Source organism: Tachyglossus aculeatus, chromosome 4 (assembly GCF_015852505.1).
Source record: "Tachyglossus aculeatus isolate mTacAcu1 chromosome 4, mTacAcu1.pri, whole genome shotgun sequence".
Lineage (NCBI taxonomy): Eukaryota > Metazoa > Chordata > Mammalia > Monotremata > Tachyglossidae > Tachyglossus > Tachyglossus aculeatus.
This window is the reverse complement of record NC_052069.1, coordinates 92,769,881-92,785,303: the sequence shown is the minus strand read 5'-3', so window position 1 is coordinate 92,785,303 and position 15,423 is coordinate 92,769,881. Positions and strand designations below refer to the sequence as shown.

The 15,423-nt window shown below is 47.1% G+C and overlaps 1 protein-coding gene across 1 annotated transcript in view; it reads left to right on the top strand.

The window, feature by feature from the left end:
• The first annotated feature begins 2,900 nt into the window (after positions 1 to 2,900).
• The window catches only part of NECAB1 (N-terminal EF-hand calcium binding protein 1), a 148,975-nt gene continuing 136,452 nt past the window's right edge, over positions 2,901 to 15,423 (top strand). The window contains exons 1-2 of the mRNA XM_038745134.1: positions 2,901 to 3,068; positions 9,063 to 9,087. Of these exons, the coding sequence (XP_038601062.1) occupies positions 2,979 to 3,068; positions 9,063 to 9,087 (115 nt within the window). The 5' untranslated portion in view covers positions 2,901 to 2,978. The remainder of the gene's footprint in view (positions 3,069 to 9,062; positions 9,088 to 15,423) is intronic.

The window sequence follows — 15,423 nt, the reverse complement described above, 5'->3', positions numbered from 1 at the left end:
TGATTCCCAGAGCAGTGCCTTCTCTATTGGACCAGCTGCAGGGCTGACAGATTGGTGATAGGGAATGAATTGAAGAGCCTTGAAGCTCCTAGGTTTTATTAATAATAATAATAATAGCATTTATTAAGCATTTACTATGTGCAAAGCCCTGTTCTAAGCGCTGGGGAGGTTACAGGTTGTCCCACGTGGGGCTCACAGTCTTAATCCCCATTTTACAGATTAGGTAACTGAGGCCCGGGGAAGTTTAAGTGACTTGCCCAAAGTCACACGGCTGACAATTGGCGGAGTGGGGATTTGAACCCATGACCTGTGACTTGAGCAAGAGTCGATGGGGGAGCCTCTAGCTTTAGTTTTGAGGGGAATGATACACCCTTTGGATACATGACTGGTATAGCTATATAGGAGACCGGAAGAGGAAAATGAGGACCTAAGATTTCTCAATTGTGGTCCCAGAGCCTGGAGCTGGTGATGGCTAGTTGGGAGGGAGGGGGAAGACAGGAGCAGGTGTTCAATCTGAAAAGTTTCTTCACTCTGCTTACGTTTTCCTAGCTCAAATGCCTGCTCTCCAGCTGTTGACTATTGACATTCATTATGTACCAGATGGGGCTTTTTAACAGGGATCTCAGAACTCTATGGGGGGGAAAAGCCACTATTAGGGGAAGTTAAGAAAAGCCTGTATTGAGTGGGGAGGTTCTTCTGTGCAGTAGTAACATAAAAGTAATGAGCAATTTCATATAATGAAGGGAGCCTCTGAGTCTTAATCAAGAGCTAATTTAACCAGAAGCTGGCATATTCGTCCTTTTAAATTGCCCACTTTACAATGAGAAGAAAACAATTGATTGCTTCAAAAGTGTGTTTTCCTTTATTTTTTGTTGTTCTGCTTCATTATTGATGCCAAACCCTACTACCTTTGTAGCGCTACGATACTCCTGATCCAGTTTCCCGGCTTTTGTTTGCTGCCTTCCCACCAAAGTGTGGGATAAATGGCTGGCTACTCTCAAATATCCCTCGCCCAACTGTGATCCCTCCTCAGGGTGCTTTAACTCTTGGAACAGTGAGATGAGGTGCCAGGCTTATACCAAGCCCCCCTTTTCCTCATCTCCCACTCCCTTCTGCATCGCCCTGACTTACTCCCTTTTGCTTTTCTCCCCTTCCAGCCCCACAGCACTTCTGTACATATCTGTAACTATATTTGTTGTAGTATATACGCTCCCAAGCGCTCAGTACAGTGCTCTGCACACAGAAAAGCTCTCCATAAATGATTGAATGAACAAAGAGGTCCCTTCAACACTCCCCCACCTCAACCGTCCCGAGAGGTTCAGCATCCTTCATGGGCCAACGTCCTCAGGGATGGTGGAGCTATTTCATTTGAAATCCAAACAGCTGTCGGATAGTTTTATGGGGGCCAAGAGCCTCGAGCTAGCAGGGCGGTGTGCGGCGGGATCCCCGGGTTGGGAGGGAAGTTGGTGGAGCAGGGAAACTGGTGAGGGAGGGGAAATAGTAATAGTAATTATGGTATTAAGCGCTTACTATTTGTCGAGCACTGTTTTAAGCACTGGGTTAGATACAGGGTAATCAGGTTGTCCCACGTGGGGCTCACCGTCTTAATCCCCGCTTTACAGATGAGGTAACTGAGGCACAGAGTAGTCAAGTGGCTTGGCCAAGGTCACACAGCAGACAAATGGCCGAGGCGGGTTTAGAACCCATGTCCTCTGACTCTCAAGCCCGTGTTCTTGCCACTAAACCACGCTGCATCTCACTAAAGCACGCTAAATTGGTGGGGGAGGGAACTTGGTGGAAAGGGAAAATGATGGGGAGGAACCTGGTGGGGCAGGGAGAGGGGAAATTGGTGTGGGAGGGAACTTGATGGGGCAGGGAACTTGGTGAGGAAGGGAAAATGATGGGGCAGGGAAAATGATGGGGGAGGTAACCTGATGGGGCAGGGAACTTGGTGAGGAAGGGAAAATGATGGGGCTGGGAACTTGGTGAGGAAGGGAAAATGATGGGGCAGGGAACTTGGTGAGGAAGGGAAAATGATGGGGCAGGGAACTTGGTGAGGAAGGGAAAATGATGGGGCAGGGAACTTGGTGAGGAAGGGGAAATGATGGGGCAGAGAACTTGGTGAGGAAGGGAAAATGATGGGGCTGGGAACTTGGTGGGGAAGGGAAAATGATGGGGCTGGGAACTTGGTGGGGAAGGGAAAATGATGGGGCTGGGAACTTGGTGGGGAAGGGAAAATGATGGGGCAGGGAACTTGGTGAGGAAGGGAAAATTATGGGGGAGGGAACTTGGCGGGGCAGGGAAAATGGTGAGGAAGGGAACTTGGTGGGGCAGGGAAAATGATGGGGGAGGGAACTTGGTGGGGCAGGGAAAATGATGGGGGAGCGAACTTGGTGGGCCAGGGAAAATGATGGGGGAGGGAACTTGGTGGGGCAGGGAAAGGGAAATTGGTGTGGGAGGGAACTTGATGGGGCAGGGAACTTGGTGAGGAAGGGAACTTGGTGGGGCAGGGAAAATGATGAGGGAGGGAACTTGGTGGGGCGGGGGGCAGGGGCACCGTGGAGAGGGCCCGGGAGGGGAGGATCACGTTGTCGTGCAAGTCGAGGAAATGGACCGAAGCGCTGGTGCCAGACGCCAAAAGGAGGGCAGGGGAGGGGAGGGGAAAAACTGGAGCGAGAGAGAGAGAGAGAAGAAATTGTCGAGGCGGCTGCAGCGGCCGTCCGACAGCGGTGGGACCGGGGCCGGGGTCGCGGCCGGCACCTGCTGCTGCTGCTGCGGCGGCCGCCCTGCCCCGAGCCCCCAGACCCGCCCTCTCCCGCCCCCCTCCTTCCCGGCCCGCCTTCCTGCCGGCCCGCCCTCCGGCTGCCGAGCCGCCCCCGATCCCCCCGGCGGCTGCTGCCGGCGGCTGCCGTCCCGGTGCCCAGCCCCTCCGCCCCCGCCGGGCTCCGGCGGCGCTCTCCTCGTCGGGTCGGGGAGCGATGGGGGAGTCCCCGGGCCGTGGGTCGGAGCCGTCGGGGCAGCCCGGCCCCGCTCCGCGCCTCACCAAGGGCATGTCTATCTTCCTGGACGTGAGTACCCCCGGACAGACACCCCCGGACACCCCCGGCCCACCCAGGGAACGGTTCCCGCTCTCAACCGCTCCGGACCGTCCCATTTCTCCCGGCCCCCCAGGACCGGCCCCCCCTGGACTGTTTCCCCCCCCCATCCAGGACCAGCCCCCCCCGGACTGTTTCTCCCCCCCCCCCCCGCCCTCCATCCAGGACCAGCCCCCCCGGACTCTTTCTCCCCCCGCCCTCCATCCAGGACCAGCCCCCCCGGACTGTTTCTCCCCCCCCCTCCATCCAGGACTAGCCCCCCCTGGACTGTTTCTCCACCCCCCTCCATCCAGGACCAGCCCCCCCTGGACTGTTTCTCACCCCCCTCCATCCAGGACCAGCCCCCCCTGGACTGTTTCTCACCCCCCTCCATCCAGGACCAGCCCCCCCCCCCCCGGACTGTTTCTCCCCCCCGCCCTCCATCCAGGACCAGCCCCACCTGGACTGTTTCTCGCCCCCCCTCCATCCAGGACCAGCCCCCCCCCGGACTGTTTCTCCCCCCCCCACCTCCATCCAGGACCAGCCTCCCCAGACGGAGCCCCCTCCTTCCTCTCCCCCTCCTCCCCCTCCCCACAGCACTTGTATATATGTATATATGTTTGTACGTATTTATTACTCTATTTGACTTGTAAATATTTATTCTATTTATTTTATTTTGTTAGTACGTTTTGTTCTCTGTCTCCCCCTTCTCGACTGTGAGCCCGCTGGTGGGTAGGGACCGTCTCCATATGTTGCCAACTTGTACTTCCTAAGCGCTTAGTACAGTGCTCTGCACACAGTAAGCGCTCAATAAATACGACTGAATGAAAGAATCAATGAATGACCGTTTCCCCCCCCCATCCATGAGCAACCCCCCCCTCACACCCATGACCAGCCCCCACCCCCCCAGAACCAGCACCCCTCCATCCTGGACCCCCCCCGGAATGTCCCCTCCCTCCCCCATCCTGGACTAGTTCTATTAATAACCATTATATTTGTTAAGCGCTTACTGTGTGCCAGGCCCTGTACTAAGCGCTGGGGTAGATACAATCCAATCGGGTTGGACACTGCCTCTTGTCCCTCGTGGGGCTCGCAGTCTTAACACCCATTTTATAGATGAGGTAACTGAGGCCCAGAGAAGTGAAGTGACTTGCCCGAGGTCACCCAGCAGACAAGCGGCAGGAACGGGATTAGAACCCATGACTTTGACACCCAGGCCCGAGCTCTATCCACTATACATACTGCTTCCTAGTCTATTAATGTGGGTCTTCCCCTCTAGACTGTAAGCTCGTTGTGGGCAGGGAATGTGTGTTACATTGTACATCCCAAGCGCTCAGTACAGTACTCCGCACACAGTAAGTGCTCAGTAAGTAGAACTGACTAGAGCGGGTAGCTGCGATTCCCCCAGTACCGATTAGCGTCTATTTCTTCGCAGTCCAGGGGCTGGGACGTTTGAGCAATATTTCCAGGCAGGATTGGAGGGGCTGCAGCATCTCTTTCTGCTCCCCACGGAGGGCTTTCATGTAAGGGAACGAGTCGACAGATCTTTATTAAGAAGATGCGTATTTATTGAATTAATAGACGGCTCCTTGTCCCCCACTAATCGTCAGGAGCATTGATTTCAGCAGAGCCTGAGCCATCCTTTAAGATCCTGGGCTCACAAGTAACACCCAGGGTACCGGGTGGATGCTGAATTTCTAGGGTTTCTTGAACCAAATCCCGTTATCTAACGGGAGCGACTGAATAGCTGGAAATGCTATTTTGCAGAAGTGAAATCTTGTGGGTGGGGCTCAAATTGTTGCTTTTTAAAGTAGGAAATTATGGTGGTCTCTTATTTAATGACTGCCTGTTTCAAAGGGGGCAGGAATTCTGTAAATAAAATAGCCACTGTTAAGGTCCCTGCCTTGGGTAAACTTATATACACACACACACACACACACACACACACACACACGCCACTAGATTTACACTTTTCTATGTGCATACTACACCTCCACATAGCATCCCTCTTGACAGAATTAGTGTAGGGTGTACATTGATTAGCTGCATAAAAAATTCCAAATTTGATTTTACTTCTAGTACTGAGATTTTGTTTGAAGCTGACTTTTGGCCCCTAAATCCACGTTTGGCAATTTAGGAGCAAATTAGAGGCACAAGCGTGGAATTAAAAATTTGAAGCAGTTTTTTTTTTTTCTTTTCTGATCTTGTGGCTTCCTTTAAAAAAAAAAATCCAGTGAGCTGTACCGGCTTTGTATAAAACATTTAAATTTCAGTGCTGTTGGAAAATAATAGTTGTGTTTTATTGAGCACTCATCTGGTGCAGTCCACATTTCCAGTGGCTTTGAAAGTTCAGAATAACAAAATGACACATTCCCTAACCACAAGGTGTTTACGCCCTAAAGAGGGAAACAAGCATATTGACAACTAGAGTAGCCAAAATCAATTGAACGGACGTAAGTGCTAAAAAGGGTGTAAAAGAGTATACCAGTGCTAAGGATGATATGGCTCAGAGTGGGGGGTCAATTAATCCGGGAAAGCTTGTTGGAAGAAGAAGGATTTTAGGAGAGCTGTGATCTGTCTGATGTAAGGAGGCAGTGCCAAACTGAGGAGCAGCGTGATCAAAAGAGTGGAGTTGGGAGAGTTGAGCGTGGGTGGTTTAAGGCTGGCTTGAGGGAACTAAAACAATGGATTGGGGAACACTGTTCTAAGTATTTGGATAGAGGCTTGGAGACCAGTGAGGCTAAATAAATCAGTAGTATTTAAGTGCTTAATGCATCCAGAGCACTGTACTAAGCACTTGGGAGAGTGCAGTAAAAAAGAGTAGGTATAGAGGATCCTTGACCACAATGAGTTTACATTGTAGAGTGGGAGACAGATGTTAAAGAAGGACTTGGGGAAGGGGTGAATAAGTGCTTGAGAGGAACAGAACCAAATGTACAGACAACATGGAAGGGAGGGTTTAGGGCAAGAGTATAGCTGAGGTAAGAGTACTCAGTTTCAATCGATCAGTGGTATTTATTGAGCACAGAGCACTGTACTAAGCTCCTGGGAGGGTCCAATGCAGCAGAGTTGTTAGACACGATCCCTGTAATAATAATAATGATGGCATTTATTAAGCTCTTACTATGTGCAAAGCACTCTTCTAAGCCCTGTGCCCAAGTCATAGCAGTTTGGGTACAGAGGAAGGTATGGATCCAGGAGATGTGCAGGAAAAAGGCTTAGTTTCTACAGGAAAACGTTGCATTTCTAAATGAAATATATGTAAGTATTGAATATCAAAGATTTTTGAACCAAACTTTGATCAAGAAAATTATATTTTCAGTGATTTGCCCTCTGATGCGGTTGACTTAAAATCCCTCAGACTTTCTCTAATTTGGTTGTAGCAGCAATAATTGGCAATCCTATCACTTCCCTGTTCAGCTTTGAGGTCTATCTATAGAAAGTGGTCGGTGAAATAGATTCCCCCTCTGCGGTCAGCCATGTCCCACATGGGGCTCACAGTATTAAACCCCATTTTACAGATGAGGTAACTGAGGCACAGAGTTTAAGTGACTTGTCCAAGGTCATGCAACAGACAAGTGGTGGAGCCAGGATTAGAAGCTATATTCTTCCTACTCCCAAGCCCGTGCCATATTTACTGGGTCACACTGCTTTTCCAACTACATCTAAAGTCAATATAGATGTGCTAGTTGGTGCAATTTGTGGATCACCATGATTTCTTGGAATCATATCACCCTGCCTAAATGTTGAAGGGGAGATGAAAAAAAAAAAGCACAAATTCCCTAAGGGAGTTTCTGTGGTCCAAGAGGAGCGATTGAGCTGGGAAGTTGAACCAGGATAGAGTGGAGAGGAAACCAATGTTTCCTCATTTGCTTTCAAACCCTGAGCCTTTAATTCTGTACAGTGGTTGTGGGTCCAACATCCTCAAGCACTTGCTTCCGTACTAAATGACAGAGGTGGAATTATTCCTCAAGCTGAAGCAATCCAGGGAGGGTGAGTGGCAGTTCCCAGACACACTCAAGATTTAATAGGCTTGGAGAGTGACAGTGTGCCCGCCAGCCATTAACTTCCAGAAGCAATGAAACTGCAGACTTATCTGTTAGATTGACTATTTTGATGTTTCTCTGTGGTCATTGCAGTCAATCATCAGGAAAACTAGCCTAGATTATATTTGGTAAGAAAATATGTCCTAGCAGGCCTGGAAAAAACAAAAACAGGAAATTAGAAATGTATTTTGCTCGCTCCAGTGTTATTTACTGAATGCTTACTCTGTGCAGGCACTGTACTAAGCACTTGAGAGAGTACATTATAACAATAAACAGTCACATTCCCTGCCCGCCATGAGTTTACAGTCTAGACAGGGGGAGACAGACATCAGTACAAATAAAATTAAATTACAGATATATACGTAAGTGCTGGGGGGCAGGGAGACGGGGGGTGGGGGGAAGAGCAAAGGGAGAAAGGGTGATGCAGAAGGGAGTGGGAGATGAGGAAAAGTGGGGCTTAGCCTGGGAAGGCCTCTTGGAGGAGATGTGCCTTCAATAAGGTTTTGAAGGGGAGTGGGGTGGGGGAAAGAGAGTACTTGTCGGATTTGAGGAGAGAGGGCATTGCAGGACCTGGGCTAGGGGCCGGGGGTGAGACAGTCGAGATCGAGGCACAGTGAGAAGATTAGAACTAGAGGAGTGACATGTGCAGGCTGGGTTGTAGAAGGAAAGAAGTGAGGTGAGGTAGGAGGGGACAAGGTGTTGGAGTGTTTTAAAGCCAATGGTGAGGACTTTTTGTTTGCGGAAGTGGGTGGACAACCACTGGAGTTTTTGAGAAGCGGGGTGATAATAATAATAATAATGACGATGGCATTTATTAAGTGCTCACTATGTACAAAGCACAGGTCTAAGCGCTGGGGAGGTTACAAGATGATCATGTCCCTCGGGGGGCTCACAGCCTTAATCCCCATTTTACAGATGAGGTAACTGAGGCACAGAGAAGTTAAGTGACTTGTCCAAAGTCACACAGCTGACAATTGGCAGAGCCGGGATTTGAACCCATGACCTCTGACTCCAAAGCCCGTGCTCTTTCCACTGAGCCACACTGCTTCTCTATGTCCTGAACATTTTTGTAGGAAAAAATGATCCAGGCAGCAGAGTGAAGTATGGACTGAAGTGGGGAGAGATTGGAGGCTGGGAGGTCAGGAAAGGAGGCTGATGCAGTAATCCAGGCAGGATAGGATGAGTGATTGTATTAATGTGGTAGCAGTTTGGACCGAGAGGAAAGGGTGGATTTTAGTGATATTGTAAAGGTGGAACCGACACGATTTAGTGATGAATATGTGGGTTAAATGACAGAGAGAAGTCAACGATAAGGCCAAGGTTATGGGCCTATTCATTTAAGCGTATTTATTGAGCGCTTATTGTGTGCAGAGCACCGTACTAAGTGCTTGGGAAGTACAAGTTGGCAACATATAGAGACGGTCCCTACCCAACAACGGGCTCACAGTCTAAGCGCTTAGTACAGTGCTCTGCACACAGCGATCAATAAATACGATTGAATGAATGAACAAAACAAAACATGTGGACAGGAAGGATAGAGGTGCCATCTGCAGTGATGGGAAAGTCGGGAGGAGGACAGAGTTTGGGTGGGAAGATAAGAAGCTCTGTTTTAGACTTGTCAAGTTTGAGGTGATGGGAGGACATCCAAGTAGAGATGTCTTGCAGGTAGGAGAAGATGCAAGACTGAGAGAGGGAGAGAGATCGGGGCTGGAGATGTAGATTTGGGTACCTTCTGCATAGAGGTGGTAGTTTCAAGCCATGGAAGCGAATGAGTTCTTCAAGAGAGTGAGGGTCTTCCTCATCTAGCTGAAGGCTTTTTTTTTATTAGAATTTGTTTAAAAGAGTGTTGAAACAATCCTCCAATTGTTTGTTGAATGTGAGTACAGTCTTTATTGTGACCCAGAACTAAAATGGGCATTCTATTTTTTTCCTCTCTTTGTAGATACTGAGAAGAGCAGACAAAAATGGTGAGTTAAATTTTGTCTTTTTACCTTTTGCCAACGGGTGGAAGGTGGGGGGAGGGGGTTTTAGTTCACTGTACTATTCATTCAATTGTATTTATTGAGTGCTTACTGTGTGCAGAGCACTGTACTAAGCACTTGCTATACTAAGTGCTTGGGAAGTACAACAGAAGTGTCTACCCTGCCCGCCCCCATTTCCCCCACTCCCCTCCAATGCACATGCACTGTAAGCTCAATGTGGTCAGGGAATGTGTCTGTTTATTGTCATACTCTCCCATGCACTTAATACAGGGCTCTGCACACAGTAAGCGCTCAAATACAATTGAATTAATGAAGTGCATAGATTTGGGTACCTTCTGCATAGAGGTGGTAGTTTCAAGCCATGGGAGCGAATGAGTTCTTCAAGAGAGTGAGGGTCTCATATTATATATATATATATTATATATATTCATACGTACACTGTCCATAAGAAACTTTGTTTCCATTCTTCAGTGTCCATGTTATAGAGGACAAGTCAGATTGTGGCATCCTGAGGTAAAAATGGTGGAAGTAAAACACTGACCACATTGGTCACTTGGTTTCTATATGGTGATTTCCACCATTCTCCCCTGGACTAACCAATATTCCCCTACAATTGTTTTTTCTTTTAAATGGTATGTAAGTGCTTACTATGTGCCAGACATTGTACTAAGCACTGAGATATATACAAGATAATCAGGTTGGACACAGTCCCTGTCCCACATGAGGCTCACTGCCTTGATCCCCATTTTACAGAGCAGGGAACTGAGGGAAAGAGATATTAAATCACTTGCCCATGATCACACAGCCAGGATTGGAGCCCGGGTCTTTGGATTCCAAGGCCCAGTGCTCGTTCCATCAGGCCATGCTGCTTCTCTACTTTTATTTGAGATCTGTCTTAGGAAGCTGGAGAAGCAGTGTGGCTCAGTGGAAAGAGCGCGGGCTTGGGAGTCAGAGGTCGTGGGTTCCAATTCCGGCTCCGCCACTTGTCAGCTGTGTGACTTTGGGCAAGTCACTTCACTTCTCTGGGCCTCAGTTACCTCATCTGTAAAATGGGGATGAAGACTGTGAGCCCCACGTGGGACAACCTGATCACCTTGTATCCCCCTCCCAGTGCTCAGAACAGTGCTTTGCACATAGTGAGCACTTAACTAATGCCATTATTATTATTATTAAGCATGGGTCTGGAAATCAGAAGGACCTCGGTTCTAATCCTGGTTCCCCTGTGACCTTAGGCAAGTCGCTAAACTTCTCTATGCCTGTTACCTCATCTTTAAAATGGGAATTAAGGCTGTAAGCCCCATGTGGGTCAGAGGCTGCAACCAACTCAATTTGCTTTTGAGCAACTCCAGGGCTTAGTACAATACCTGGCACTTAGTGAGCGTTTTAACAAATGCCACTATTGTGATGATGATGAGGAACTCAAGTCTCTTCAGATACACACCCCTCATCCTCTCAGCATCTCCATAAGGAGAGGGAGGATAGTGACATTCCTATCTTTTAACAATGGGAAAAACTAATAGTATTTGCATGCTTAGTCAGTGTACTTTCACTAAACAGTTGGTAGACTACAAGAGCATTATAGACAAGATTCCTGCCCTCAAGAAACTTCTATGAGACCTCACTCAGCAATTTACCTAGATGCCATGTAAGAGCGATGGTCAAGGCAGCTTCTGCCCTCTAAATCCACCATATTTTCACCTGCTCAATTTCATTGTCTCTCTCCCACCTGCCCTCCAGTGTAAGGGTCTGTCCCTACAAAATAAGATGCCCCAAATCCCAGTGTTGGTTTTTTTAAAAAAATAACAAATTTATAAAGTTATAAATAACTTTATTACCATCAGAAATCATTTTTTTTTATTATTTGCATGTCATCATTCGAGAAACAGCATGGCTCAGTGGAAACAGCACCGGCTTGGGAGTCAGGCCATGGGTTCTAATCCCAGCTCCGCCACTTGTCAACTGTGTGACTTTGGGCAAGTGACAACTTCTCTGTGCCTCAGTTCCCTCATCTGTAAAATGGGGTTTAAGACTGTGTGCCCCATGTGGGACAACCTGATTACCTTGTATCCCCACCAGTGCTTAGAACAGTACTTGGCACATAGTAAGTGCTTAACAAATACCATTATTATTATTAAATGCACATATAGGAGTCTTGTGGACAAGGCACAGACTACTTGAAAACATGGCCCACTTAAAGAAAAAAAATGCAGGATCAAGTCACATTGATCTTATTCAGAAATCTGAAATCACATTGTGTGTGTTCTGGAATGTGGAAGGGATATGTAATTATGTTTTAAGCCCTCATTCATTCAATCGTATTTATTGAGCGCTTACTGTGTGCAGAGCACTGTACTAAGCGCTTGGAAAGTACAATTTGGCAACAGAGACAGTTCCTACCCAACAATGTGCTCACAGTCTAGAAGGGGGAGACAGACAACAAAATAATATCAATAACATCAAACTGAATAGAATTATAGATATATACACATCATTACATTGACTGTTCAGTAGACTGAAGCCCCTTAAAGACAGGGATCATGTCTACCAACGCTATTTTATTGCATTCTCCCAAGTGCTTAGTACAGTGCTCAGTACATAGTAAATGCCATTGATTGACTATGCTGCTTGTAATCATTGCACTGACCCCTGTATTAGGGGAAACAGTGTCTTCCCATTAGGTCTCCTCACTGCGTCATTTGATTTCCCGTCTCCTCTACTCTCCTCTGAACTGTAAGCTCATTGGCAGGGAATGTAGCTGTTTGTTGTTGTACTTTCCCAAGCCCTAGTACGGTGAGTGCACTGCACATAGCAAACACTCAAATACGATTGAATGAACGAATGTGATCCCTCTCTGAGAAATCTGAAACCAGTGGATGTTGGGAGTCCTCATTAAACAACCCACTGACAAATGTCAAATCTGAAGAGTTTACTACATTAATAATAATAATAATAATAATAAAATGGCATTTATTAAGCGCTTACGATGTGCAAGGCACTGTTCTAAGCGCTGGGCACTGTTCTAAGCGCTGGATTAGCCAGGAAGTGCATGCTCACTCCCCAAATCATCGCCTCCCCCACCCACCTTTTCCCAAAATAGATAATACAATTCCCTAAATACCCTTAAATCTCTGTCCACTCCAGCTGATTGTTCTCTAAGAACTAGCTACAAGCAGGACCAATTTCGTCCACTCAAAGGAATTGGGAACACACTGATTTTACTCGGGGAAAGTAACAGAATACTCAGTCATAGCTCTGGGCTACAAGACATTGGTCTTTCCCTGAGCAGAGGGACTGGGGAAGAGTAAAAGTCCTCTGGTGTGTTTTTGGGTATCTTAAAGCTGGATTGGCTGGCTAGTTTGACATGAACTGGCAGAATAGCATCCTTCTCCCAGGTCAGATTGTTTTCCTCTCTTTGTTCCTTTATTCTTCCTCATTCCCTGACTCATCTTTTCTCCCTCTTACCCCTTTTTTTGCTCTTCCCCTACATCCCTCTAGTCTTCTTTTCCCATCCCCATTCTTCTCCAATGCTTTTGTTAGCTCCTGGAAGGCAGGGATTCCATCTACCAACCGTTTTGTATAGTACTCTTCCAAGCACTTAGTATAGTATGCTGCATACAGCAAGAACTCAGTAAATACCATTGACTGAGTGGTCCTCTCATCTTCTGTTCTTTGAGACTTGCAGCCTTTTCCCTCTGCTTGTTGCTCTTCCCATTTGCCTCTTTTCTATTCCTCTTCCTGTCGTTTTTCCATTTATGTCTCCATTTTGTTACTCCCTTCCTCTTTTTTTCTTTTTTTGTTCAGTATCTCTTCCTTATCTCTACTGCCTGATCATTCTCCCACCTCCATGGGCAGTTTCTCTCCCCAAACCATCCTTCCTGCCTATCTCTGCTCCCCAAAGTGACACCCCACTTCCATTTCCAAAGAAGTCTTGGTATTGTCCCTCACTGAAGCTAAGAACTGAGAACCACTCCCTTCCCACCTGGATCTCTCCCTTCTAGAGTCTCTTCCTCTCTCCCTCCCTCTCCTGCCCCCTGCCCCTCCCCAGTTCTGATTTGATGATGATATTTGTTAAGTGCTTACTATGTGGCAAGCACTGTTCTAAGCACTGGGGGAGATACAAGGCAATGAGGTTGTCCCACGTGGGGCTCACAGTCGTAATCCCCATTTTACAGATAAGGCAACTGAGGCACAGAGAAGTTAAGTGGCTTGCCCAAGGTCACACAGCTGACAAGTAGCGGAGCTGGGATTAGAACCCATGACCTCTGACTCCCAACTCCTTGCTCCTTCCACTGAGCCACACTGCTTCTCATTTCTCTCCAGTTGCTGCTCCCTCCTTCTCAGAGACTCCTTGCTCTTCCCCCATCTTGTCCCTGTTTTTCAGTGTTGATCGGGAAATAGCCGGTGAGCGGTTGAATCCAGGAAGAAAGTCAGGAGTCGAGGCAGCCAGGACTTTGCAGTGCTAGCAAAATTCTCAGTGTAGAGCTGCCATTCCCTTAGCATCTGGGAAGCAGTATGGCCTAGTGGAAAGAGCACGGCCCTGGGAGTCAGAGGACCTGGGTTCTAATTCCACCTCTGTCACCTGTATGCTGTGTGACCTTGGGCAAGTCACTTAATTTCTCTGCCTGTTATCTCATCTGCAAAATCAATCAATCAGTGGTATATATTGGGTGCTTCAATGGACTAAACACTTGGGGAGAATTCAATACAGATTTACTCTATTTTACTTGTATGTATTTACTACTCTATTTTCTTAATAATAATGAAAATAATGGTATTTGTTAAGCGCTTACTATGTGCAAAGCACTGTTCTAAGCACTGGGGGGCTACAAGGTGATCAGGTTGTCCCATGTGGGGCTCTGTCTTGATCCCCATTTTGCAGATGAGGGAACTGAGGCTCAGAAGTGAAGTGACTTGCCCAAGGTCACACAGCTGACAGGTGGAGGAGCCAGGATTCGAACCTGGCTCTGATGTGCATTTAGCTATAATTTTATTTATTCTGATGGTTTTGACACCCGTCTCCTTGTTCTGTTTTGTTGTCTATCTCCCCCTTCTAGACTGTGAGCCCATTGTTGGGTAGGGACCGTCTCTATATGTTGCCAACTTGTACTTCCCAAGCACTTAGTGCAGTGCTTTGCATAAAGTAAGCGCTCAATAAATACAATTGAATGAATGAATGAATAAGCAGACATGTTCCCAAATGGAGATTTAATACTTTTTTACCTCCTACTTAGATTGTGAGCCCCTTGTGCGACCAGATTATCTTGTACTTAGTAGGGTGCTTGGCACGTAGTAAGTACTTAAAAAATACTCTCCTTCTTTCTTCTTCTTCTTTCTTGTTTTCTTTCTTTTTCCTTTTGACCCTTTTGATGGAAACAGAAATTATATATTTTTAAATGATTGTTTTCAGTCCTGTACTGTCAAGTATCAAACTGAAGCTGCTCATTCATTTTCTTCGGCTGCAACATTATGAAATCTTGAGGTTCTTGACAGGAATGAGATGTGGAGGGCTTTTTTCCAATTCACAACATTCCTCTGCTTCTCGGTAGTGAGAGATTACTGTCAAGGTCTGGTTCCGGCATTTGAAAGACGGTTGGCATGGCAGGAACTATTAAACCATTTGATCCATATGCTCTTGTCTGATGCTTTGAGGCACAAGCTTAATGTTGTCATTCTCATAGAATTGAGTGACTGACAGTCTAGGGCAGGGGAGATTTCAATCTTCTTTTTAGTATGTGTATTCTGTGGTCTCAAGATTTCATCTGAAGGACCTCTCATCTGGGTCCCTCTCCCTCCCAATCTCAGTTTTTCTTTCACTCCTATTGGTGCAGCTGGAGTAGGTGAGAAGAGAAACCATCTGACTGGATGGCTTAGTGGATAGAGCATGGGCCTGGCACTCATAAAGACCTGGGTTTTAATTCCCACCTTCACCATGTGTCTGCTGTGTGATCTTGAGCAAGTCACTTCACTTTCTGTACCTCAGCTGCCTCATCTGTGAAGTGAGGATAAGAGCGCGAGCCCCATTTAGGACAGGGACTGTGTCCAACCCGATTAACTCGTATCTACCCCAGTGCTTAGAACAGTGCTTGGCATATAGTAAGCACTTAACAAATACCATTCTTCTTATTCTTCTTATTCTTATTATTGTGCAAACCTGTGTCTGCAGCTGCAGGGCTGCTTCCTGATCTTCACCTGGCTGCCACTACTCTAAGGATCACGAACTCTTTGGAGCTTTCAAGTATCCAGATTGAGACTTGACCCTCTGGTTGGAAAAAAAATCATCCCTAGGAGAAAAGGCAGCTTTGCAGTTGAAGGGAAAGTACT